Raw genomic sequence first — 27,236 nt, 5'->3', positions numbered from 1 at the left:
AGGACCCCTTAAATCCATCCTCCCCCTTGCTGGCATTTGCCTACATGCTTATCTTTTTCACTCTCCTCCCTGAAACCCTTCAGTGGCTGTCCAAAACAAGGCCTATGAAGCCTTCCAAGATATGACACTTAAAAAAAAACACACACAACAAGATATGACACTTGTCGTGTTCTCACCACTGCTTTCCTCATAGTTAAGATCCTGGCAACAAGAGCTACTTACAGTTCGCCATACATAGGCTGTGTTTTATTAGCTATTCTGTGCCTTTGCCTGGATGCACGTTCCCACTTCTGTCTCTTTTACCTCACTTAATTCACATTCAGTCATCATGGCCCAAAAGCTTTCTCTGAACTCCCACCTGCATTCCTGGGGTGAGCTAGGCTTCCTTGTTCAGAACTCTCAAATCATCACACTTAGTCACTGCCATGGACCTAGGTTTATGTGTCCATCTATTTCACTAGATTCTGAGCTCTCAAGGGCAGAGACTGAGAACTCCTTATTCACCTTTATATCCCAAACATAGTGCCTGGCACCTCGTAGGAACACAGCACCTGCAGTAGGTGCTGGTGAACCAAGCACCTCAGTAGGAATGGAGCCCCTATTCCATCTTGGGTATAAATACAGAGCTCACATTTACTCAGATGCAGAGGCAACTGAGATCCCCTCCTCCCAGTCATAGCTATCTGGAATCCCACTGCCTATAATCAAAACTTCCCCCTTTCTCAATCCAGCACTGAGAGTCCTTCTTCCCTCCTTGGTTTAACTAAAATCTGGCTCTTACTGGAAAATACTCCCATATAGCTTTCTCATACATATGTTGCTTATTCCCTCACATTCGATATACACTGGTGTCCTCCTCTCTTCCCCAAAGCTTCCTGATTATTACTCCTTGACTTTCACATAAACGCCCTGGTCCCTTTGAAAATCTGTGGTAATCTCACCTTTCCCCCCTGCTAATTCAGGTAATTTACCAACCTCCACCACTTCCTGGTATTTTGGCACCTGGGTTAGTCTTCCTCTCCCTCCTCAGTCCTTGTTTGTCTTCATTCGAGAGGACTTCACTGTCCATGAAAACCATCCACATAACACTGGCTTCTCAGTTCTTTGACCACCTCAACTGAAATAACCTTTGCCCCCAACAGGCCTACCACCATACTCTGCAATTGTCTTCTCCTCAACTGCTCCACTTTTGAAATCTCAAATTCAGTCAGCCCTCACTGACCTTCACTCCCATGCCCCTTCTACGTCCTCCCTGCTATCAACCCCATCTCCACTTCAATCCCTAAGCAGTCTAGATTCCTTGGGCCATTACTCTAATCACTTTTGCTGAGTCCTTAACACCTTCACCTTGTCATCCTTTCATCTTACAGAGCAAAACCCCAATCCTCAATCAACTGTCTCCCATCTCCACTCCTACAACTCGATGCTGAGGGTTGTCATAGGAAATCACATAATCACTCTGACTAATGCCACTACAAATTCAGTCTCTCACCTCAGCTGTGACCCCTAGTTTGCCTGAGGAGTTCTTCATCATGTTCTGTAGTCAATACCTGAGCATTTCTCCACTCTCCTCAAATCTCCTAGCATACTACTTCCCTCTTCACCTTCAGTGGATGACCATGCAAAAATACCACAGGGAAAAAAAAAACAGAAGACATCAGGCAGGCACTCCCTCAACTTTTTACCTTAATACCTGCAAACACGTACATGATAATCATACTTTCCTCTGACAAAATGTTAGAGATGTGCTTCTACCATCTAAGGCTAAAATCTCCAGAGTGTGCTTGAGCTCATCTGTCTGGGTCCTCATAGGGATTTTGCTCCATCATACATTCATTCTGTCTCCTCCTGCCTCCTTTCTGGCTCCCTCCCATATTAGTATTTCACCATGCTCCGATTTCCCTCATCTCTCCACCTCACCAACACAAAATTCTCACTGCAATTTCATATCCTTTCTTCTACGTCCAGCTTTAGCTTATTCTTCCCTTGAATTCACAGCCAAATTTCTGGAAGACGTGTTCATGTTTGTTGTCCCTACTGCTTTATCTCCCATTTCCTGCTTAAGCCACAGTTAAATAGCTTCTACTCTCAATACTCTATTAATATGGTTGCTCCCGGGGCTTCCCTGGTGGCTCAGTGATTGAGAGTCTGCCTGCCAGTGCAGGGGACACGGGTTCGAGCCCTGGTCTGGGAAGATCCCATATGCCGCGGAGCAACTGGGCCTGTGAGCCACAACTGCTGAGCCTGCGCCTCTGCAGCTTGTGCTCCACAACGAGAGGCCGTGATAGTGAGAGGCCCACGCACCGCGATGAAGAGTGGCCTCCGCTCGCCACAACTAGAGAAAGCCCTCGCACAGAAACGAAGACCCAGTACAGCCAAAGATAAATAAATAAATTTAAAAAAATATATATATATGGTTGCTCCCCATGTCAATGTCTTTTTGCCAAATCCAAGGGCCATTTCAGACTTGTCTTCTGGTTCCTTTGACAGCCTTGTACTTCTGGGCTTTATGCCCTCTTCTTGTCATCCCTTCTCAGTGGGATCCCCTTTCCTCTGCTATGCAGTTAAGTATGTTGGTGTGCCTCGGGGTTCTTTTCAGCCCTCTTACCTCACTATACTTTCCCTGGATCATCTCATCTACTAACTTAACTACAATTACCATTTTTTGTTTATTATTCCCAAATCTTTAGAACAGATCTCTCTCCTGCTTCAGACCTATAAATCCAACCGCCTACTGTTTATCTCCTCTGCTATATCTCATGGACTACTCAATATTAAAATACATCTAATCCTGAACTAATCATATTCCCACTCTCTCCCCATAACTCTTCTTGCTTTGTTCTAGTACCTATCTCAGTGACAAAGCCTAGGTTTTATTCTTCTGCCTCTCTTATCTTCCAATTCAAAGCACTAAGTCCTAACAATTCCATTTCCTAAAAACCTCTGAAATCTATCCATGTTCCTCAGAGTCCATTGCCACTATCTAGCACAGTGGTTAAGAGCACTGGTTCAGAAGCTAGACTTGGTTCAAATCCTCACTCCACTATATATTATCCAGCTGTGTGATTCTACACAAGCAACAACTTCTCAAGTGCCTCAGTTCTCATTACTCAAAATATGTTACCTATCATTAGTGCAGACCGCCATCACCTCTACCTTGGATTACCCTGACAGCATCTTAAGAGGGCTACTAGTCTCCAGTCTGGCCCTTCTGCAATCCAACCTCCTCAGTAATCTTTCTAAAACACAAATCTCATCATTAATCCTTACTGTAAACTCTTTAATGATTCCCCATTGCCTTCAAGAAAACATTTCAACCCCTTAAAAATGCACATAGGACCTTTAAAGTCTGGTCCCTAATTCCTTCTCTTATTCCTGTCCTCCATCACATGCACGCCATACTGAACTATTTGGAGATCCTCAGACTTACAGTGCTATTCTTTGCCTCTGGGCCTCTGCATATACAGGCATCCCTTGGAAATATTACAGGTTCAGTTCCAGACCACCACAATAAAGCAAATACTGCAATAAAGTGAGTCACACAAATTTTCTGGTTTCCCAGTGCATATAAAAGTTATGTTTACACAATACCAGAGTCTATTAAGTGTATAATAGCATTATCTCTGAAAGAACAATGTACATACCTTAATTAAAAAATAATGCTGTCAGAAAAATGGGACCAATAGACTTGTTCAACACAGGACTGCCACAAATCTTCCATTTGTAAAATATACAGTATCTGCGAAATGCAATAAAACAAGGTGTGCCTGTACTGTTCTGACTGCAAACCCTCTCTCCCTTCTAAACTGGCTAGATCAACTTATACTTCTGCTTTACATCTCCTTTTGGGTATCACTTCTTCTAAAAGCCTGACTCCTAAGGCTGGTGAGGTGCACCCCAACTAGATCCTTAGCATTCCATACCTACTTTCATCCTAAATATTAGGTGTTAATCTCAACCATAATTGCTTCTTTAGACTGTAAGTTCCTTGAAGATAGTGACCATGCCTTATTCACTACTATGTCCCTAGGGACTAGGATAGTGATGGGCACATAGAAGACATTCAACCCATACCTGTTGAATAAATTATTGAGTATGCACTGCTTGCACACCTTTTAATTAACTTTATCTAAAATCTAAAATGTTACATCTAACCAATCATGTCACCAATCTATATAGCCCTTTAATGTAGAAGGGATTTCTTATTTTCTACCATATATCCTATGGAAGAAGTGATCTGAATACAGACACACCACATTTTGTAAAATGCAAGTAACTTTAAGATTGACTTAACTGCCACATTTTAGAAGAAATCTTAAAAGATTACATTGAGAAAATTCTTAATGCACAGTGAAAAGAGACAATAAAAGGAGGTTTTTTTATTCAAAGGTATAACTGGATAAGTAGATTTGTTTACAACCATTCTTGTGAAATACTTTTTAAAAAAATACAACCAACTTCTTTGCCAAAAGCAGACACAGACCTCAACTATGATGACCTAATTTTTGGTGGATAATGTACATGATTAGGCAGAAATAGGCAAGCTCACACTGGTAGATTAACTATCCCAGTCAAAACTCCGTTTGCGGCCCCCGCTTCTTGACCGATTTCTGTTCCCACTTCGTCTTCTACCATCTTGTCGACTTCCTGACCGACTCCCCTGTCGACTCTGTCTACCTGACCGGCCACCAGATCGACCACCTGACCGGCCCGACCGGCCACTTGACCAGCCACTCCTCTGTCTGGAATTAGAAGATGTGCTTCCATCATAATATTCTTCAATTTCAGGCAACTTGGCTGGCACTGAGAGTACCCAGTCTGAATCATGCCACTCTGCCTGTTGGGATAATTTACAGGATTAATATAAATGCAAAATAGAAACCATAAGCAAACACGTGAATATAGGAGACTCTTTTCATATCCATTAGCTAAAGGCCATCTAGCCATTAAGTTCAAAGTATCTAGAACAAAACAGAAGACCAGAAAACAAAAACATATTCAAAGCTCATTCACTAAAGTTTCTAAGTTTTATGAACAAACAAAACAGAAACAGACTCAGATACAGAGAACAAACACGTGGCTGCCAGAGGAGAGGGAGATGGGGGTATGAGTGAAACACATAAGAGAGATCAAGAAGTACAAACTTCTAGTTACAAAATAAATTAATCACAAGGATGAAATGTACAGCATGGGGAACAGAGTCAATTACATTGTAATATCTTTGAACAGTGACAGTAACTAGACTTATCACAGCGATCATTTTGTAATATATAGAAATATTGAATCACTATATTGTATATCTGGTACTAACACAGTTTTGTAGGTCAATTATACTTCAATTTTTTAAAAAATGCAGACAATGGGAGGAAATTCTTCAAAATGCTAACAGTGGTTATCTCTGGGGGGTGAGGATTATGAGTGCTTGTTGTTTTTTACTTTATTCTTCCATGTGTTTCTAGTTGTGTGCGATAAACATGTACTGCTTGTAAAATTAGAAAGAAAATAAATGTCATTAAAAATGAAAAAAATCGATCCTGTTAAAATTTAAATCTCAAATTTAACATAACAATACAAAGCTTTGTTCCCCTCCCCAGTGCCCCCCCCCACCAAAAAAAAAGTTTCTAGAAGTTAAGTTTTAGTCTCAGGAGAAATTTTCAGGCTGATTTTGGGACTCTAAATTCCTACTCAGTTTATACATTCTAAAAGAGAGCACCAGTTTCTCAGCACAAAACGAATAAGTCACTAATAAGTAGTACATTGCTTTCAGCAGATACATTGACAGAAGCAAGGAGTGTGAGCTGAGATTAAAAATCTGTCAACACCAGCCAGGGACTAAAAAATGTAGCCATTGGAAACAATTTGGTATCGGGGTAAACAACTCAAGATATAAAAATCATTGCAGGGGCTTCCCTGGTGGCGCAGTGGTTGGGAGTCTGCCTGCCAATGCAGGGGACGTGGGTTCATGCCCCGGTCCGGGAGGATCCCACATGCCGCGGAGCAGCTGGGCCCGTGGGCCATGGCTACTGAGCCTGCGCGTCTGGAGCCTGTGCTCCGCAGAGGGAGAGGCCGCCACGGTGAGAGGCCCGTGCAAAAAAAAAAAAAAAAAAAATCATTGTAGCTCATAAGAGCATCGGTATGTCATATCCTGCTACATTAACTGTTTTTCATTGTGATCATGAGTTACCAAGGCAAGTTAATATTAAAATACCTTCAGGTAATAGTGAGCAGAGACAAACAGCCACATACACCACTGGTGGCAGTATATGACCAAAGCCCTAAAAATACACACACCTTTTGGCCAAGCAGACATCTTAAGAAGTTCATCTTAAAGAGACAAACATGGCAATGCATAAAGAGTTAGCTATGCCAACATTTAAGGCTGACCTGTTTATAACAGAATATTAGTAGTAGAAATAATCTAAATGTCAGAAAATAGGACATTAAGTTGGCCACCCAGGTGGCCAAATGCCAGGAAGCCAATAAAAACAGGTAACTATACAGTTGACAAAGAAATGTGTTTACAATATATTCTGAATTTGTAAAAAGACTTTAAAAACCAAATACTCCCATTCTTGTTTCAAAATATGTATATGAATATGCACAGGGATGTAACAGACAAATTCCACAGTGTAGGAATCTAGTGGACAATCTCTTTCTTCAACAGATAAAATACAAGGAAAATTTTTTTAAAGAAAGAGAGAAAGGAAGGAGAACCTATAAAGTAAACGAGACAAACATAAAATTACAATGTATGAACCTTATGGACCTCCTTATATTTAAAAAGATGTAGGAGACAGAGGGAAAATTTAAACAGAAAATTGGATAATATTGAGGAATTATTATTTTGGGGGGTTTAGTTATGGTATTACGATTGTGTTTTTGGAAAGTGTTTTTAATATTTTAGGTATATAGAAATATTTATGGTTGAAATGACAGACTTCCTAGAATTTGTTTCAAAAGAATACAGGAGAGAGTGGGGAAGTGGCTGGAAGTAGACATGAAACACAATTGGCCATGAGTTGATAACTGTGGAAGGTGGGTGATGGGTACATGAGGATTCAGTATGCAATTCTATTTTTTCACGTTTGAAATTATTCATAATTTTTAAATGTTTTAAGTTATGATACAGACTGGATATTTATTATTTATTATTATTTTATTAAGGAATTGTTAAATGATCTAGGCATTTAGCCTCAATCAATGTCATAATGATATTATGACTATGTTATTTTTAATCCCTATCTTTTAGAGAAACATACTTAACTATTTAACAGACAAAAGTTTTTAAATACCAGGCTTCCCTGGTGGCGCACTGGTTAAGAATCCGCCTGCCAATGCAAGGGACACGGTTCGAGCCCTTGTCCAGGAAGATCCCACATGCTGTGGAGCAACTAAGCCCGCGAGCCACAACTACTGAAGCCCACGCACCCTCGAGCCCGTGCTCTGCAATAAAAGAAGCCACTGCAATGAGAAGCCCACGCACTGCGGCAAAGTGCAGCCCCTGCTCAATGCAACTGGAGAAAGCCCATGTGCAGCAACGAAGACCCAATGCAGCCAAAAATAAAATAAATAATTTATTTAAAAATAAAATTTAAATACCTGTAACCTTTCTGACTCAGTTGTGGGAACATCAAAGCAAACACCCTAAAAGCAAAATGAAAAAATTTTTATTTAGATGCATATGAGTTGATTTTTTAAAATATCTGCTTGTAATCTTGTATTAGCTAAAAAAAGATTAAGCTTGTCCCATGATTGCCTATACGACTAAACCAGCTAATATATAATAATGCATGACACAGAATGGCTGCTAATTGTACTTCCTAAATCTAAGAGTAAACCAGTATCTAATAAGAACTGACTACTACTGAGAATCTACAGTATTCTCTAGAAAAGTTTTTGTAGACACTATAATGTTCCATGTCCCTTGTAAAATGACCCATCTAATAAACTCCTTTAAAAATGTAGTGCCAGAAACTTTCTCTCGTAAAGTGCTGAAATGTTTATCAGATACCGAGAATGAAGTAACCTAAGATGCTTCCTCTTTGGTTTTGGTTGCTGATAAGTTGCAAGTTAGTTTAATATTCAAATATAGCTTTGCCCTAAGGACCTTGGTATATTTTCCTTCCCCTCCACAATTTTTCTGAATGTGCATATTTGTCTCATACTTGCCACTGATCTTTTTTCAAGGTAAGTAGTATTAAATTTGAGAAAGATAACTATTTCCAATAAATGGGCTAATAAATTATAGACTAGAATGAACCTATGTTGTCAAGTGAGATGAATAAATGTAACATCTTTTCTCAAAACCATTAGAAGAAATCAGTCACTTATATTACAGATGGTCTTAACTTTGCTATTTCATAATTCTATGAAAATACTTAATTCACTTTATTATCCTCATTATGAATCAATAGCAGGCCACTTAAAAACCAATATTGTGTATTCTCTAAAAAACAGAGCTGTTTAGCTGTTGCAATTATAAGTTACTTAACCTTAGAAAATAAACACACACAACCACATGTAATATGTATACAAAGGAAGAAACTTAGAAAACTCGGATATTAGTCAAATTAAGCAGAATGACTTTACAGCTTTCTAGAGGAATGAGTTACTTAAATAACTCCCCAAATTTACAAGTGGAAACATACTAACACATGGAGAACATCCCACTAGGCTTCAATAAAAAAAAAAGAATCTGCTAGTCTTTATAATTGTACGGCAGTTGTCTAGAAAAGCCTACCATATTTCCTTTTAGGAGGCACATTCTGGTAATTTGGGACACAGCATTACTACTCAGCTTTCTGTTAAGTTCTTTCCAAGCACAGCTAACATCCTGTATTTCTTCTGGGCTTTCCAGAGTCATGGTCACAAACCCCTTAAGGAATAAAAGTCACATTATGTTTGGGAAAAAAGCAGCAGCAGCAGGACAATGACATTCTAACTTGACAGCCCTTTTTGACTTAACCATGTACTTCTTATGAGCCAATAGTATAACATGACTGCTGAGAAAACAACTTCTTTGAAACTATATTAATAGAAGACTAATGTTTATAGATAATTGAAAGTACCGTTCTTCTATACATTGCTGTAAAGACTACATTTAATTCTAACCATCGTTTTTTAAGAGGAAATTAAACAAACTAGAGCATCCCAGAAAAGATAAGGTAGTGGAGAATTAAGGAAATGCTGAAGGAATCAAAGTTAGCTTTGAGTGGAAAAACAAGAGGACATAAACCTCTTTAAACTTCTGAAGGACTATTACATAAGCAAAAATTACTTGTTCTGTAGAACTTCACTGGACAACAAAAGGATCAACATGAAGAAGATATAGGGAGGCAGTCATCTAACAAATATTTGAGTGCCCCCTATGTATATGCCAGAGATGCTCTATGTGCTAGAGATTCAGCAGTAAATAGTCCTTTGTCTCATGGAGGTTACATTCTAGTGTGTGTGTGGCAGGGGGTTGGCATGGCGGCACTGGATAATGGTAGGAGAGGAGACAGTGAACAAATAAGGAAATATATATAATGTCAGATAGTAACAAGAATCATGAAAAAAAATAAAGCAGGGGAAGAAAATGAAAATAGAGAGTAAAGGGAGGGGTAAGCTATTTTAGAGTGTGATGAGGAAAAGACTTCTCTGACACAGTGGTATCTGAGTAGAAACCTGAATGAAGTGAAGGAGAGAGCCAAGGTTATTAAAAGGAAAGAACGTTCAAAACAGCACAAATAAGTGTAAAGGCCTTTTGTAGGATTAAGTTTATGTTTGAGTATCAGCAAGTAGGTTAGGGTAGTGAAAACAAGCAAGGGGAGAGTGATAGGAGGTGAGGCCAAAGAGGTAGCAAGGGAAGACCCTACAGGACATTCATGGTAAAGACCGGATTTTGGTTTAACCCATAAAAGAAATATCAAACCACTAACACCCTGTTGCTAAGATATTTAATCAGAGGATAGATGACCCATCTGTGAAAGAGGGATACTTTTATTAGATAAAAGTTGGGATTAAATTACCTCTTATATACTTCTTAGCTTTAAAAGTCTATCTTCATATTTGCTTAAGAAGCATGGTTTAAATGTTTTCTTGAGAAGTATCTGGTGGGTTATTAGGGATAGGGTATTTGCTCAGTGCTAAAGTATCATCCCACAGATTACTTACTAATTATAGAGAGTAAAATATACCTTTATAATGGGAATATATGGCTCTGGGTATGGTTTCTTTTGACATCTGATACTGAACTGGCAGGGGGACAGATCAGATGGTGTTTTTTACACACACACACGCACGCGCGCGCGCACACACACACACACAGACACCCTCCACATATACAAGCAATCCTTACTTTGCAGTGGTGTTGTGTTAGCTGCAGAGTCTACTTCTCGATTTGCATGGCTCCATGGCAAACAAAATGAGAACTAGGTTCTGGTATGCAAGTTTCGGTTAACAAAGTACTGTGCAAAGTGAAGATGTCCTATATTTCCCTCCAGATAGAGACATATCTATGGTTCAGTTTTAATCCTTCTCAACCACATGCAATTTTCTCACAGACTTCTACCTTATCGGAGGTGATCAAAGAACGTGGTTCAAAACTTGATGCGCCAGAGATATGGGCTAATGCTGCAGCCAATGCATCCACTGCCCCTTTCTCTTCTATCAGTCTCTGAGCTGATGGTCGGAAAAAATCAACAGCAGCATAAGAAACGCAAGCCAGAGACCTATGGTTTAAAAATAGTAAATTTTCTTGGTCAAGACAAAGGGGAAAAATTAAAGATAAGAGAATGAATGGGAAAAGAGAGAAACGTTTTCATATTTTAATATAATTAAATGTCTGCTGGTAAAACTGGTGATTAAATTTTCTGATATGTGAACTAGGAGAGCTTAAAGATGTATAGCCTAATACAAAAGAAAAAAATCATTCAGCAAGGTCAGAAAGCATACCTGATGGCATCCATGCTTTTAGATTTAACTAAATCCATTGTAGAAGGAACACCTACACGTTTAAAAGTAATTCCCTGAAAATGAAAGAATTACATTAAAGAAAAATGGAAGTCTTTACAATTAATTCCTAAATTAATCTAGTTTGTTGAATTTCCATTTCTTGGACTTAAAGATTTCCAAGCTCTAGCAGATCAAAAGATTTTCTAATAAATCATCAATTACAAATTCTAGAAAGAGAAAAAAAATGTTTTTGAATTGTCTCTTAGTTACAATCATGGAATTTCAGTTGCAAAATAAAGCTGATTTAAAGAAAAGGATGCTCTTTATATCAATCAACTTTTTTCTTATTATCCTCATTTTACACAGTATATGAAATAGTGTATGAAAACACCCATCATAAAAATAGGAAAAATGTGAAATACCACAAAAACTCCAGACCACAAAAAATGTGTAATTTCTTATAGAAACTGGTTAGTGTACCATTACTCGACATAATCTTAACTATTACACCAACACAATGTCACATTCATCCATTTACAATACTGGACTAAGAGGTACTGAAATCACAATGCACTTCTGATTTTAGTATCAAGGGAGAAGTTCAAGGGAAAAATGAGAAAGTCAGCTCTTCTGTCTTCACAATAAAAGCTGTATTAAAACAAGATCTTGCAGCTAATATAAATTTAGCTCTCCACAAGCTTCACATCCAAATGCAGCTTAAACTGAGAAAAGTTATAACGATCTAATTGTGAGAACAAATACAAAAAGATCTCTTTTCTACAGCACCATTCAGATAATAAGCCTGAAATAATTTAACTCTACTTACTGCTTTTTGTTCCACATATCTTAATTGACCTCTTTCTCTTGGTTGATAAAAACATATGCAAATCCCTGTCCGGCCAGCTCTACCTGTGCGCCCAGAGCGATGAATATAGGATTCAACATCCTAAAAATAAAAGAGGTAACTCTTCTTAAAAATCTGGCAAATTAAACAGTCATTCCAGCATCCAAATAATAAGAAAAATAACAAAACTACTACTATCAATAATAACATTTTTATTTCAATACTGTTGCTCTTTTCAATATCCCAAAGGGGGATGTTGAAACATCCCATCTGCAATAAAGGGTATAGGATTTAAAAACTTTTTATCCACTCCATCCCAGGGTTCTTTACATGGCAACTTTTTATAATTCTCTTGCATGATTCCATGCCTCAAATCCAAATAAAGAGGTTAATAATTTGCAAAGGCACCAGATTCTGATCAATTTAACATCACACTAACAAAAAATGGCTAAGAGCAAGAAAAGATAACATATTTTTCATATATAAGCAATGTCTTAAAAATAAAACAGCAATTTATATAGCTGTTCTTATTTTCTCCAAATCAAATCTCATTTCCTTGAAAATTAAAAACACAATGAGGTATCACCGTATTCCTGTTAGAACTGTCATCATCAAGAAGACAAAAGATAACAAATGCTGCTGTGGAAGTGGAGAAAAGATAACTTTGTGCACTGTTGGTGGGACTGTAAATTGGTACAGTCACTATGGAAAACAGTATGGAGGATCCTCAAAAAATTAAAAATAGAACTACCACAGGATCCAGCAATTCCACTTCTGCGTATATATCCAAAGGAAACAAAAACACTTAATTCAAAAAGATATCTGCACCCCCATGTTCACAGCAGCATTATTTACAATAGTCAAGACATGAAAACAACTTAAATGTCCATCAACAGATGAATGAATAAAAAAGTTGAATACTTTTGAAATAGAAACAGAGATCAGACTTGTGGCTACCAGAAGCAGAGGATGGGGGGAGGGAGAAATGAAGGAAGGTGGTCAAAAGATACAAACTTCCAGTTGAACAATAAGTACTATGGGTGTAATGTACAACATGATGACTATAGTTAACACTGCTATATGATATAGTATAGGAAAGTTGTGAAGAGAGTAAAGCACAAGAGTTCTCCTCACAAAGAGAGAACACTTTTTTTTTCTTTCCTTCTTTTATACCTACATGAGAAGATGGATGTTAGCTGAAGCTATTGTGGCAATCAATTCACAACATATGTAAATCAAACCATCATGTTGTACGGCTTAAACTTATACAGTGATGTATGTCTATTATTTTTCAATAAAACTGGGGGGGGAAATCTTATTTCCTACCTGTGGAGGTGAACTCTGAATCACCAGGTCAACCTCAGGAATGTCCAAACCACGGGCAGCCACATTGGTTGCCACCAAAACTTTAAAACTACCTTCTCTGAAGCCTTTCAGTGTAATTTCTCTTTGTGACTGTGCGATATCGCCATGTAAACACTGGGCATTCTATTTGAAAAAAAAAAAAAAAAGGAAAAATAAGTGTATAGCACATATTTGCAATTCATAGCACCAGACACCATACAGTCTGTGCTCTTTTCTGTTGCTGTTGTTTTTAAATCTTACCTTCTGATAATTATAAAAATATATGCTTATTGTTTTTAAAAACTCAAACGTTACAGAAAAACATTTAACATAAAATGCAAAAGCTTCCCTTAATATCAGCCTCCTACTAATTAACTGCTAACAGTTTGGTGAATATTCCTCCGCATATTTTTTTTTTTTTTTTTGCGGTACGCGGGCCTCTCACTGTTGTGGCCTCTCCCGTTGCGGAGCACAGGCTCCGGACGCGCAGGCTCAGAGGCCATGGCTCACAGGCCTAGCCGCTCCGCGGCATGTGGGATCTTCCCGGACCGGGGCACGAACCCGTGTCCCCTGCATCGGCAGGCGGACACTCAACCACTGCGCCAGGGAAGCCCCGCATATTATTTTTTAAATACATACAGACACACAGACCCCTCACAAATCCTAGCATACAATTTTATGTATTCACCTATAAAAATGGGGTTTTACTATATATGTACTGTTTTACAACCTGCTTTATAAATCTTTTATATCTTAGCCATTCTTCTTCATCTATAGATATACATCTACTTAATTTTTTTTAATTATACATGATTTCTTCATATGGCTGCAGTATCTTTTTTTTGGCCATGCCACACAGCTTGCAGGATCTTAGTTCCCTGACCAGGGATTGAACCTGGGCCCTGGCAGTGAAAGTGCCAAGTCCTAACCATTGGACTGCCAGGGAATTCCCAGTATCATTTATTTTAGCAGTACCCTACTGATTTGGGTAGGATCCAAACTTTCATCTTCAGAAACAATGCTACAACGAATAACCTTGTACTTACAACTGCAGACCCCTTAGTATATTTCAGTAGGTTACATATCTAGAAGTTGAATTTCTGGGTCAAAAATTATGAACATTTAACATTTTAATAGTTATTGCTATTAAATTAAAACTATATTATAAAAAGAAGTTGTAAATAAACAAACAAAATCCAGACTCACAGACATAAAGAACAGACTTGTGGTGGCCAAGGGGAAGGGGAGGTGGGGGAGGGATGGATTGGGAGGTTGGGGTTAGTAGATGCAAACTATCTCATATAGAATGGATGGACAAAAAGGTCCTACTGTATAGCACAGGGAACTATATTCAATGTCCCGGGATAAACCAAAATGGAAAATATAAAAAAGAACATGTATAACTGAGTCACTTTGCTGTACAGCAGAAATTAACACAATATTGTAAATCAACTATTCTTCAATTTAAAAAGAATAAATTATGCCCATTTACTCTTCAACATTCTATGAGTGTTTATTTCATCTTACCCCATATATATATATATATATATATACACACACACACACCGCCCACCTGTAAACTATGAATCATTATAATCCTTGTAAACCTAATAGGCAAAAATGATTTCCCAATGTTGTTCTAATTTACATTTCTGTAATTTTCAGTGAAGCTGAACCAATTTATACTGGGTTGATCTTCCAGGTATGCTGCAAATAATTTCCTAGTATTACAAATAAATTTCCTAGTATTCTTAGCCACTATTAAAAGTTAAAAGTTTGTAACAATTATTTAACTCCAACAGTATCTAAACTGCAGCATCTAAGCATAATGCATTCATGAGTGAATTCACTGAGCACTTGCTATGCTCCAGGTACTATGCCAGGTTCTGGAACAATCATAAAGAAACGACCCTGGGACAGACAAGTTGACAAGTATTTTCAATACAGTATGATATGTGCTATAAGAAGGTGTAGGGTGCTATAGAAATACCTAAGAGGGGAACCTAACTCAATCTAGTTTGAAGGGAAGGCAGCACTGAAGCTGAGACCTGACAGGTAATAAGGAACTAGTAGTCAGGTTAAAAAAAAAAAAAAAAAAAAAAAAAAAGGAGGAGGTTAGGGAGTTCCAGAAAGAAGAAATATCACACATAATTAATGTTTCTGGCGAACTACAAATACTTGAGTATTGCTGAAGCACAGAGTTAAAAGGAGAAGTGGTGAGAGATGAGACTGAAAAGGAATATGAATTTTATCCTGAGGACAATATGGAACAACTGAATAATTGTAAGCAGAAAATTTTCATGAACATATTTGTATTCTATAAGGAATATTCTGGCTACAATGTATAGAATATATTAGACAAGGGCAAGGCAAAAGCTAGGGAGACTCAGATAGCAGACTGTTGTAGAAATTCAGGAGAGATATCAGTGGCCTCATCAAGGCAGTGGCAATGACCATTTATTCATTTAACAAATATGTGGTAATCTACACATCAGGTACTAGGGATAAAATGGCAAACAAAAATTAAAACTTTCTCTGTCCTCATCGTCTTGATACTCTGGTCGAGGAAATGGGCATTAATCAAGTAATTAGGCACACAAATAAATTTAGCCAACAAGTGTAACTCAAGATGCATGGGTCTAAGAGGCAAAGGGCGTTTAGAAGAGGACAACCTGACCTAGTTTGGGGCAAGGAAGAATTTACAGAAAAGTACTCTGGACTGATATCTGAAGGATGGGAGCTGCTAGGCAAGACAGACTACAAGTTCAAGAGCCCTGTGGTGACAGGAAAAATAGCAGGTATGGTGAGAGTGCAGAAATAAGGGGAAAGTGTGATAAGATGAGGCTGGAAAGATAAGTAGGGGCTAAGCAGTAAATGAATTCAAGAACTATTAGCAGGGACTTCCCTGGTGGCACAGAGGTTAAGAATCCACCTGGCAATGCAGGGGACACAGGTTCGATCCCTGGTCCAGGAAGATCCCACATGCTGCAGAGCAACTAAGTCCGTGCACAACTACTGAAGCCCACGTGCCCTAGAGCCCATGCGCCACAACTACTGAGCCCACGTGCCGCAACTACTGAAGCCTGCGCGCCTAGAGCCCATGCTCCACAACAAGAGAAGCCACCGCAATGAGAAGCCCGCACACCACCACAAAGAGTAGCCCCTGCTCGCCGCAACTAGAGAAAGCCTGTGCACAGCAACAAAGACCCAACACAGCCAAAAAAAAGAAAAAAGAAAAAAATAAATACTAGTATATGAAATTGAGAGGACTTGGTGAAGGGAGTAGAAATGAGGTATAAGGGAAAGAACCATATATATGACTCCCAGATTTTGAGCTTCTGCAACAGAAGTAGGGAAGAAATGGACCACTTTAAACCATAGGAAATAGAATCTTAACATACTTTGTAGTTACCTGGATGGCAAAAGGAAGGAAGAGAAGTCAAGGGTGATATGTAGATTTCTGGCTTGAACTATGGGTATCATTCAACAACAGGGAATGCTGGAGACAGTGGGTATAAGCATATAAAAGAATAAACTCAATTTTAGGTAGACAGTGGGTTGGGGTGTCTGTGGCCAGTATGATAAACACAAGTCTAGATTCTGGAGACAGAGCTAACCTGGAAAAAGATTTGGACATCATCAGCATATACACAATGACTGGAACCACAGGAGTGATTAGATAGATATATTTATCTATACACATCTCTGTACTTCTATATTTCTACACTTATTGACTGCTTATTATAAAAGCACTATACTAAATACTTTAAATGATAATTTAAGTCTTAAAAGTATGAAAAAATTTTTAATACCACTTTTTAAAAAAGATTTATTATTAATTAATTTATGGCTATGTCAGGTCTTAGTTACAGCAGGCGGGATCTTTCGTTGCGGCACACGGGCTTCTCTCTAGTTGTGGCATGCAGGTTTTTCTCTTCTCTAGCCGTGGCACGTGGGTTCCAGAGCGCGTGGGCTCTGTAGTTTGCGGTGTGCGGGCTCTCTAGTTGAGGCATGTGAGCTCAGTAATTGAGGCACGCGGGCTTAGCTGCCCCACAGCATGTGTGATCTTAGTTCCCTGACCAGGGATGGAACCTGTGTCCCCTGCACTGGAAGGCGAATTCTTTACCACTGGACTACCAGGGAAGTCCCTAATACCACTTTTTAAAAAGGAAACAGGGGCACTGAAATAGGAAGTTATTTGCCCAAGGTTATACAGCTCGTAAGTAACACAACTAGGATTTAAATCCAGATCTGGGAACTCCCCTGGTGGTCCAGCGGCTAAGACTCCATACTCCCAATGCAGGGGGCTCCGGTTTGATCCCTGGTCGGGGAACTAGATCCCGCATGCTGCAACTAAGAGTTCACATGCTACAACTAAAAAAGATCCTGCGTGCCACAAGTAAGACCCGGTGCAGCCAAATAAATAGATAAATACTAAAAAAAAAAAAAAAGTTAAAAGAAAAAAAAATCTTGATCCGTCAGACTCCAAACTGCAACTAATCACTATGCTCAGAAAGAATATGTTAAGTGAGAAGAAACAATTACAGAGGTTAGAACTGTGAGGAATGCCAATATTTAAAGTACAAGTAAGGGACTTCCTTGGTGCTGAAGTGGGTAAGAATCCACCTGCCAATGCGAGGGACACAGGTTCGAGCCCTGGTCCAGGAAGATCCCACATGCTGTGGAGCAGCTAAGCCCCTGCACCACAACTACTCAGCCTGTGCTCTAGAGCCCACGAGCCACAACTACTGAAGCCCGTGTGCCACAACTACTAAAGCCCATGCGCCTAGATCCTGTGCTCCACAACGAGAGAAGCCACTGCAATGAGAAGCCCGCGCACCACAACGAAGAGTAGCCCCCGCTCTCAGCAACTAGAGAAAACCCGCGTGCAGCAGCGAAGGACCAATGTAGCTAAAAATTAAATAAATGAATAAATAAATTTATAAAAACAAACAAAAAAGAAAAAAACAATAGCTCTACAAGACAGCTGCTGCTGAGTGTTCTAAAGCAAAGAAAGGAAAGGTAAATTAACTACTCTTCAACATTCTTTCACTATTTAGACTCTCTGTTTTTACTGGATACAAAGCTAAAGTTACACAATTAGTTAAAATGATACTGGAGAAGATTGTGGCTGCACTGTCTTTGAATCTCCAGTTCTCACATAAAAACAAACAGGGCAGGACTTCCCTGGTGGCGCAGTTGTTAAGCATCTGCCTGCCAAGGCAGGGGACACGGTTGGAGCTCTGGTCTGGGAAGATCCCACATGCCGCAGAGCAAGTAAGCCTGTGAGCCACAACTACTGAGCCTGCACTCTAGAGCCCACAAGCCACAACTACTGAGTCCACATGACACAACTATGGAAGCCCGTGCGCCTAGAGCCTGTGGTCTGCAACGAGAAGCCACTGCAATGAGAAGCCTGCACACCTCAATGAAGAGTAGCCCCCACTCGCCGCAACTAGAGAAAGTCCACGCGCAGCAGCAACAAAGACCCAACCCAGCCAAAAATAAAAATAAATAAATAAAACAGGGCAACTAGGATGACAAAATAAAAAATCCACAAAGATCTATGACAAAACTTAGTGACAAGGTATTTTCATGGTTTCCAAAATATGAGCAGGTAGAGACAAAACCTGTATGTATTAGGGGTGAAGGGGAGGGGGGGACTTGCTAGTCCTAAGAACAGATACTCCCTGGAAAGTATAATGGGCCAATTTGAGAAAGTCAGCTGAAACTGGGAGAATTTCTGCACATTCAAGGGTAACTGTGAGACAGAGGTAAGGTGTGAAAGAGGCTGGAACATCCTGGGCCCACATGAACCTTCAAAACTAACAAACCAATGATCCCTTGCCAGGACAAAGTGCCCCCACATTGAGGAGAAATTATTGGACCCAGAATCCAAACTGAGGATGCCAGGGATCCCAGAAACAAAGGAAAGAGATGACCCAGATAAAAGTGAGGGGAAAATCAACCAGAGCTCAGAAAGTGGGAGACCTTTATTTCTTCTAACAGCTTTATTGAGATATAATTTGTAGACTGTACCTTAAACACTATCAAAAATAAGAGAGGCAGGGCTTCCCTGGTGGTGCAGTGGTTGGGGCTCCGCCTGCCAACGCAGGGGACACGGGTTCAAGCCCTGGTCCGGGAAGATTCCACATGCCGCGGAGCAACTAAGCCCGTGCGCCACAACTACTGAGCCTGCGCTCTAGAGTCTGCGAGCCACAACAACTGAAGCCGGCGTACCTAGAGCCCGTGCTCCGCAACAAGAGAAGACACTGCAATCTGCACACCGCAACGAAGAGTACCCCTTGCTCGCCACAACTAGAGAAAGCCCGCACTCAGCAACGAAGACTCAATGCAGCCAAAAATAAATAAATAAATTTATTAAAAAAAAAAAAGAAGTAGAAACAAAAGACAAAGACTTTTCATAAATGAAGAATATATTGGAAGAAATACAAGACTGATTAAACACAACAGATGATGCCTTAATTTTGAAAATTTTGAAAACTGAAATAAAGAAAAAGATAAAAAAGATCTGAGATAAAGAGACAAAGGATAGAGGAAAAAAGAGCCAACATACATATAACAAGAGTCCCTAAAGAGAAAAACCAAAGCAATCAGACAAACCAAATATCAATAAATTAGGATTCAAGAAAATTTTGCTGCAATTAAAAAATACATATATTTGAAACTACAAATTGTGTACACTGTGTACTCAGAAGAACAACACCAAAATATATTCTAGTAAAACTACTGATTTTTAAAGAAAAAGGAAAAAAGCTTTTGTATTCAGGCAAAAAACCAAATCACTTATAAGGTGAAAAAAAAAATCAGACTGGCATCAGACTTTTTATTATAGTATGCTTTATTCCAATGGAAAAACATATTTAATATACTGAAGGAAAGAAAATGTGAACCAAGAATGTTATATCCATCCAAAATTATTTTTAAGGTATAAAGTTACAAACAAGCTATTATCAATAGTGAATATTGTTTCCATGAGCCCTTCCTTGGGAATCTTCTAGATAACAAGTGACAGACAACAACAAAAAACTGGAGAGACATTGACACAAGGACCAAGGGTGTTATTATCAATGAATGTTAACATCACAAAAAGAGAAAGAACTACACATTATATACCTCCTGATGGAAGTGCACCACTGCCTATGAAATAATTTTGCCACAAACAAACCAACCTGAATTTATAGGAAATACAGAAAACAGAAGAGCATGTTAAATGATATCACAGGGAAGCAATACTCTAGATTATGAAAACTTGGTTTCTTAAACAATAATAAAAAGAACTACAAGAAAAAAACAGATGGAAGAATCCATATATTGAAGAGACTTAATGAAATCACACAACACAAGACTCTTATTTGGGGCTTCCCTGGTGGCTCAGTGATTAAGAATCCACCTGCCAATGCAGGGGACACGAGTTCGAGCCCTGATCCGGGAAGATCCCACGTGCCACGGAGCAACTAAGCCCGTGCGCCACAACTACTGAGACTGCGCTCTAGAGCCTGCAAGCCACAACTACTGACCCGTGTGCCACAGCTACTGAGCCCGCATGCCACAGCTACTGAAGAGCACACGCCTAGAGTCTGTGCTCCACAACAAGAGAAGCCACCACAATGAGAAGCCCGCACACCGCAATGAAGAGTAGCCCCCGCTCGCCGCAACTAAAGACTGCACACAGCAACGAAGACCCAACACAGTCAAAAAAAATTAATTAATTAAAAAAAAAACGACTCTTATTTGGATCCAGGTTCCAAATAACAAACTACAGAAAACAGAGCATGTATGAGGCAACTGAGAATCTGAAGACTAATTTATATTTGAAGATATTAATTACTATTAATTTTTTAGATGTCATAACAGTATTGTGAGTGTTTTTGTTTGTTTAATTTATTTATTATTCACTTTTGGTTGCATTGGGTCTTCGTTGCTGTGCGTGGGCTTTCTCTAGTTGTGGCAAGCGGGGCTACTCTTTGCTGCGGTGCGCGGGCCTCTCACTGCAGTGGACTCTCCCGTTGTGGAGCATTGGCTCTAGATGCACGGGCCTCAGTATCTGTGGCACGCAGGCCCAGCAGCTGTGGCTCGCGGACTCTAGAGCGCAGGCTCAGCAGCTGTGGCGCACGGGCTTAGTTGCTCTGCGGCATGTGGGATCTTCCCGAACCAGGGCTTGAACCCTTGTACCCTGCACTGGCAGGCAGGTTCCCAACCACTGCGCCACCAGGGAAGCCCGTATTATGAGTTTTTTAAAAAATAACCCTTTCCTGGCCTTCCCTGGCAGTCCAGTGGTTAAGACCCCGCGCTTCCACTACAGGGGGGCACGGGTTCGAACCCTGGCTGGGGAACCAAGATCCCACATGCCACATGGTGCAGCCAAAAGGATAAATTTTAAAAAACAATAATAATGCTTTTCCATTAGAGATATGTACCCAAATATTTATGGCCATAATAACATGTTATCTACAGTTTGCTTCAGAATAATTTCAGAAGCAAGAAATGAGTGGGCATTTGGATGAAATAAGATAATTGTTGCAGCTGGAAAACGAACACATCATTGCACTGTCAACTTCTGTGTATGTCTTGTATAAGTTTGAAATTTTCTACTATAAAAAGTTAACAGCAAAAAACACATGGATTTAGTGTTCTGATCCATTCATTCAATAAATATTTGCGATTTTTTTTATACCCAACTCTAAAATATTACCCACTCTTACCCATAGAAACTCATTTTGTTTCACTCTTTGTATTTTCAAGATCACATTTGCAAAGTTTTAAGAAAACTTCTGATGAAAACGGACAGAATTCTATCCTGACTTAACAGATCATGAGAGGCTGGCTATAAATTCTTTCTGAATGAGACTCAATTCCAAGAATGACTATCAAACCTAGTCCACAAAGGACATGATTTTTTTTTTGCTCAGTGATTCATACCTATAATCTCAATTAGAGAAAGCATGAAAAAAGACTTACCTGTTTTATGTGTGGATTCATGGCCATTTCAGTTACATTCTTTTTGGTCTCACAGAAGATAATAGCCCTCCCTTCAGACCCACTGTAGACTTGAAGGACATCTCCAATAACTGCTGGCCTCTGAGACCAGTGGCACTGGATGGCCAGATGCTTTGAAGAAAGAAAATATCAAATATCTGCTTCATTAAAATTATTGAAAAAGATTTCTCTTGTACATTGTTTTTTCTATTTGTTCAAGAACTGGCCTTCCTGGAAGACAATAAGACAACGATTCTCCCCAACCCCATTTGAAAACAGCAATCAGTAGGTGAAAGGATAAGCAAATTGTAGTGTACTTATACAGTGGAATACTGTTCAGTGATTAAAAGGAACCAACTACTGATCCATGCAACAATATGGATGAATCTCAAAACATATGCTGGGTGAATGAAGCCTTACAGAAAAAGAGTATACACAATATGATTCCATTTGTCTGAAGCTCTAAAACAGGCAAAACTAATCTATAATCTATGATGGAAAAAAAGCAGAACAGTAGTTGCCTCTGAACGGGGACTGGGCAGGGGCACGGGCGAACTTTCTGGGATCATGGTAATATTCTTTGTTTTGATAGGGGTTTGGGTTACACAGGTGTATGAATTTGTCAAAACGAAGCAAATGTACACTTAAAATTTTGCATTCTGTTGTATGTAAATCTTATCTCAAAAATTGTAAATATTAGGTGGATGAACCTTGAAAACATTATGCTACACAAAAGAAGCCCAACACAAAAAAGCCACATGTTGTAATGATTACATTTATATGAAATAACGAGAAGAGGTAAATCCATCGAGACAGAAAGCAGATTGATGGTTGCCAGGGGCTAGGAGAAGGGGGGAATAGGGAGTAAATGCTTAATAGTCATAGGATTTCCTTTTCGGGTAATGAAGCGTTTTGAAGTAGATAGAAGCAATGGTTGTATAACACTGTGAATGTACTAAATGACACTGAATGGTACACTTCAAAGTGGTTAATTTTAGTTATGTGAACTTTACGTCAATAAAAAAATTGTAAATATTGAACTCTAGCTAAAGATATGCAAACTAAAATACTTATGGGGAATTATACTTACTTCTGCAATTTGAAATAAATAAAAAAATAAGATGGATATAGGGATGAGAAGATATTCAATAAAGCAAATATAGCAAAATATTAATGGCAGAATCTAGCTGGTGGGTATATGCGTGTTCACTGTAAAATTCTCTCAACTTTTCAGCCTGTTTGAAACCTTCATGATAAAATGTTGGGGAAAAAATATACTGTAACATTTTAAGTCTGTGCATTTTAACATATTATATCTCAGTAACATTGTTTAAAACAATTAATTACATAACACAGGGAAAAAAGAGATAAGCACAAAGAAGAAACTAAGAATCATTTGTACCAGGTATGTCAAAGTCTTGCTTCTTCCTCCCTACCTCTCAAAAATAAAAATAAAAAAGATCCTGAATCTGATCAAGCCTCACAATCTACCATCAACTCAAAGGAAAATGAAAGCAGAGGAACATGTTAACTAACACCACAGGGCTGCAAATCAGCAAAACTGAGACTATGGGAAACTTGTAAGACAAATGATCAGTTCTTTTCAATAAAAAATTGCAAAGAAAAAAAGGGACAGAGGGACCTGTATTTTAAAGGATTTAACAGAGGAATGGATAAAGAAGATGTGGAGTATACATACAATGGAATATTACTCAGTCATCAATAAGAAAATGAAACCTTGCCATTTTCGACTACATGGATGAATCTAGAAAGTAAGTCAGACAGAGAGACAAATACTGTATGATCTCACTTATATGTGGAATCCTAAAAAACAAAACAAAACAAAATGAAAACAGACACACAGATACAGAGCACAAAATGGTGGTTGCCAAAGTGCGGGCGGGGGAGATGGGGACCCGAAACAGGTAAAGGGGATTGACAGGTACAAACTTCTAGCCACGGGGATGCAATATACAGCATAAGGAATACGGTCAAAAATACTGCAGCAGGGGCTTCCCTGGTGGCGCAGTGGTTGAAAGTCCGCCTGCTGATGCAGGGGACACAGGTTCGTGCCCCGGTCCGGGAAGATCCCACATGCCACAGAGCAGCTGGGCCCGTGAGCCGTGGCCGCTGAGCCTGCGCGTCCAGAGCCTGTGCTCCGCAATGGGAGAGGCCACAACGGTGAGAGGCCCGCGTACCGAAAAAAAAAAAAAAAAAAAATTGCAACAACTTTGTATGGGAACAGATGGTTATTAGACTTATTGTGGTGATCGTTTCACAATATATGCAAATATCAAATCATTATGCAGTACACCTGAAACTAACAAAATAGTGTACGTCAACTATATTTCAATTAAAAAAAATGATGGTGAATAAACGTTCAACACATGGATAAAAAAAGACTTAAGACATATAAATTAGTAGCAATATAAGGATCTTACTTGAATCCATATTCAAACAACCTATTTACAAAAAAAAGACAACTAGGGTAATGTGAACACTAGATATTTAAAGATATTAAAAAATTGGGTTTTTTTACTATGATGGTAACTTTGTGGTTTTTTGTTTGTTTTTAAAGAGGTCTTATTCTTTTAAAAAAATATATAATTATACAAAAATGAAATGATGACTGGACTGCTTCAAATGTAAGGATTAAAGAATGTATGGGGGTATAGAAAAGATCAGTGTTAAAGCCTGGTGATGGGTACATCAGATACTTTGTACTATTCAACTTTTGTACATGTTTGAAAGTGTCCTTAATAAACTTTTCTCTTTTCTTTTTTTAATTTATTTTGGCTGCACTAGGTCTTAGTTGCGGCATGCGGGATCTTTGTTGCGGCATGCGGGCTCTTAGTTGCTGCATGCATGCAGGATCTAGTTCCCCAACCAGGGGTCGAACCCAAGCCCCCTGCATTGGGAGTGCACAGTCTTACCCACCGGACTACCAAGGAAGTCCCATTAATAAACTTTTCTTCACTGATACATTTTATGTTCTTAATGTAAAACTTTCACCCATTACAAAATATACAAAAAGCTTCCTTTGACCATCCCATACTATAAAAGTCCTCTTTCCCAGAAGTAAACATCATTATTAGTTTGATGTTTATCCTTCCCACCTAACTTTGTACATAAATACCTAAAAATCCATTTAGGATTATTTGTGTATTTTTTAAAATAGTATGATTCAGTACTTATCATTTTATAATCTGTTTTTTATGAGTCAAATTCATTCTTTTTAACCATTACATTGTATTTATAGATTATACTCTTGTTCACCTGGACTATTTTTATTTACATACACATATATGTACATCTGTCAAATGTAAAAGTGACATATATGGTACATACCTGTCAAAATAATGCAAATATTACCTTTAATTCTTTTTCTAAAAAAAATACTATAGGTTTAAATTTTCATGGAGTCAAAATTATAAACCTTTTCCTTTATGGTGCTTTCTTCTGTCTTTATGTTTAGAAAAGCCTTCCCTTTCCTCAAATCAAATAACTGTTGACCTACAATCTGCTGTAAATTATTTTATGGCTTAATTTTTTAAAATCTTTGGGAATATTTTTGGTATACGGTATGAAATGAGGATCTTTTTTCCACCTAAGCTTTAACAAATTATCCCAACACCAGCAAATTGGGATGAATTACTTCGTTTTTCACATTCTACATACTTTAAGTCTGTCTCTATGGATGCCTGTATATCTCCTGTTAGGACTTGCCTGTTCACAAACTTTCTTCCCCCTATTTATTTTACTCTGCTCCTGAGTCTCAAACTATAGAAATACATAGGTATCTTATTGACTAAGGGCAAAAAAGAGATATTTGGCCTGAACTGGTACCCAAAACATAAGTTTAACTTCAACAAATTTCAAAATATCAACTAAAAGCTAAAATCTATCACACTGGAAAGCTACTTACTTCCACAGTAGTTGCAGCCTTTTGAGTCATTTTCCCAACAAGGTCAACCTGTTCATATCTGGATTTCATGTATTTTTTTGCAACTTTGTATACCCACTGTGGGCAAGTTGCAGAAAAAAGTAAAGTCTGAGGATTGTCTTCAGAATCTTAAATAAACAAAAAGAATTCAAATGCTTTCTTAATTTCTTAATATCCCACAATGTAGTCAGCTCTTAAAAATCCCCCCAAACTTCAAAGAAATAATGAAAAATTCAAAACTTGGGGTGAATTTTGAACATATAAACTTTACTGCAATTATCAAAACTTTCTACTTTCAAAACTGAGGGAAAATATCAATATGAAGAAAACTGAACCTAGAAGGAAGATGAGAATTTAAGAAATAACAATGAGCAAAGAAATCAGTAAAATGAGTTAGTAAAACTACTTACTATAAAATAATACATGGAAGAAAGCAAAGAAAGCTAAGAAAATGGTTAAAGTATGCTATTGTACTTTCTTGTTCAGGAAGAAAACAGATACCAAATACCTTTAGTTTTGTTAGAACACTGGGGACAATGTATTAAAAATCATAAAATAAAAAATTCATAAGCTTTTAGATAAGAAAAGAATTGCTAATGTGCTTATTTTGAATTAGGATATACCAGTTTTGTAGGATTCATGGATAATATCTTCAACTTGTTCAGCAAAACCTAAATCTAACATTTGATCCACTTCATCAAGCACAACATGGCGCAGTTTAGAAAGATCTAATCGGCCGCTCTGCAGATGATCTTTGATACGACCAGGGGTCCCAACCAAGATGTCAATACCATTTCGAATATGATTAACTGTGAGAGGAGAGAAATGTCAATAATATGTAAAAATTCAAATGTAGATTTTAGATTTGAGTAGCAAATAGATCTTTGTGCTACCATCAGACATGTTTACTCACTTTGGCTTTGATATGATGTTCCACCATAAAAACACGCCACACTGAGTTTCCTAGTTATATCTTTGAAGTCTTTGGCTACTTGGTTTGCCAGTTCCCTTGTAGGAGCCAAAACAAGTACCTAAGCAAAAGGTTTAAAAAACCAAAAGGTAAGTTTCTGTAGACCTCTAAGTTCAAACTGAGAAGACTATTTTTTAAGGTGCATTTAAAACTAGGAATCTCATCATTAATGTCATAGTATTTAAAGACAGAGCACAAAT

At 38.4% G+C, this 27,236-nt stretch overlaps 1 protein-coding gene across 2 annotated transcripts in view; it reads right to left on the bottom strand.

The window, feature by feature from the left end:
* Window positions 1-4,359: 4,359 nt before the first annotated feature.
* DDX50 (DExD-box helicase 50) overlaps window positions 4,360-27,236 on the bottom strand; it is a 32,562-nt gene continuing 9,685 nt past the window's right edge. The window contains exons 5-15 of one of the 2 annotated variants that reach the window (XM_004280803.3): window positions 26,980-27,097; window positions 26,690-26,875; window positions 26,049-26,194; window positions 22,106-22,255; window positions 13,106-13,267; window positions 11,762-11,881; window positions 10,936-11,009; window positions 10,553-10,712; window positions 8,741-8,875; window positions 7,600-7,644; window positions 4,360-4,837 (exon numbers count right to left, since the gene is read on the bottom strand). In XM_004280803.3, the coding sequence (XP_004280851.2) occupies window positions 4,559-4,837; window positions 7,600-7,644; window positions 8,741-8,875; window positions 10,553-10,712; window positions 10,936-11,009; window positions 11,762-11,881; window positions 13,106-13,267; window positions 22,106-22,255; window positions 26,049-26,194; window positions 26,690-26,875; window positions 26,980-27,097 (1,575 nt within the window). In that variant the 3' untranslated portion in view covers window positions 4,360-4,558. The remainder of the gene's footprint in view (window positions 4,838-7,599; window positions 7,645-8,740; window positions 8,876-10,552; window positions 10,713-10,935; window positions 11,010-11,761; window positions 11,882-13,105; window positions 13,268-22,105; window positions 22,256-26,048; window positions 26,195-26,689; window positions 26,876-26,979; window positions 27,098-27,236) is intronic. The other variant, XM_033407607.2, reaches the window with a different exon arrangement.

This window comes from Orcinus orca, chromosome 14 (assembly GCF_937001465.1).
Source record: "Orcinus orca chromosome 14, mOrcOrc1.1, whole genome shotgun sequence".
In the NCBI taxonomy this organism is placed as follows: Eukaryota; Metazoa; Chordata; class Mammalia; order Artiodactyla; family Delphinidae; genus Orcinus; species Orcinus orca.
The sequence above is the reverse complement of the archived record's forward strand: the minus strand, read 5'-3'. Positions and strand labels throughout refer to the sequence as shown.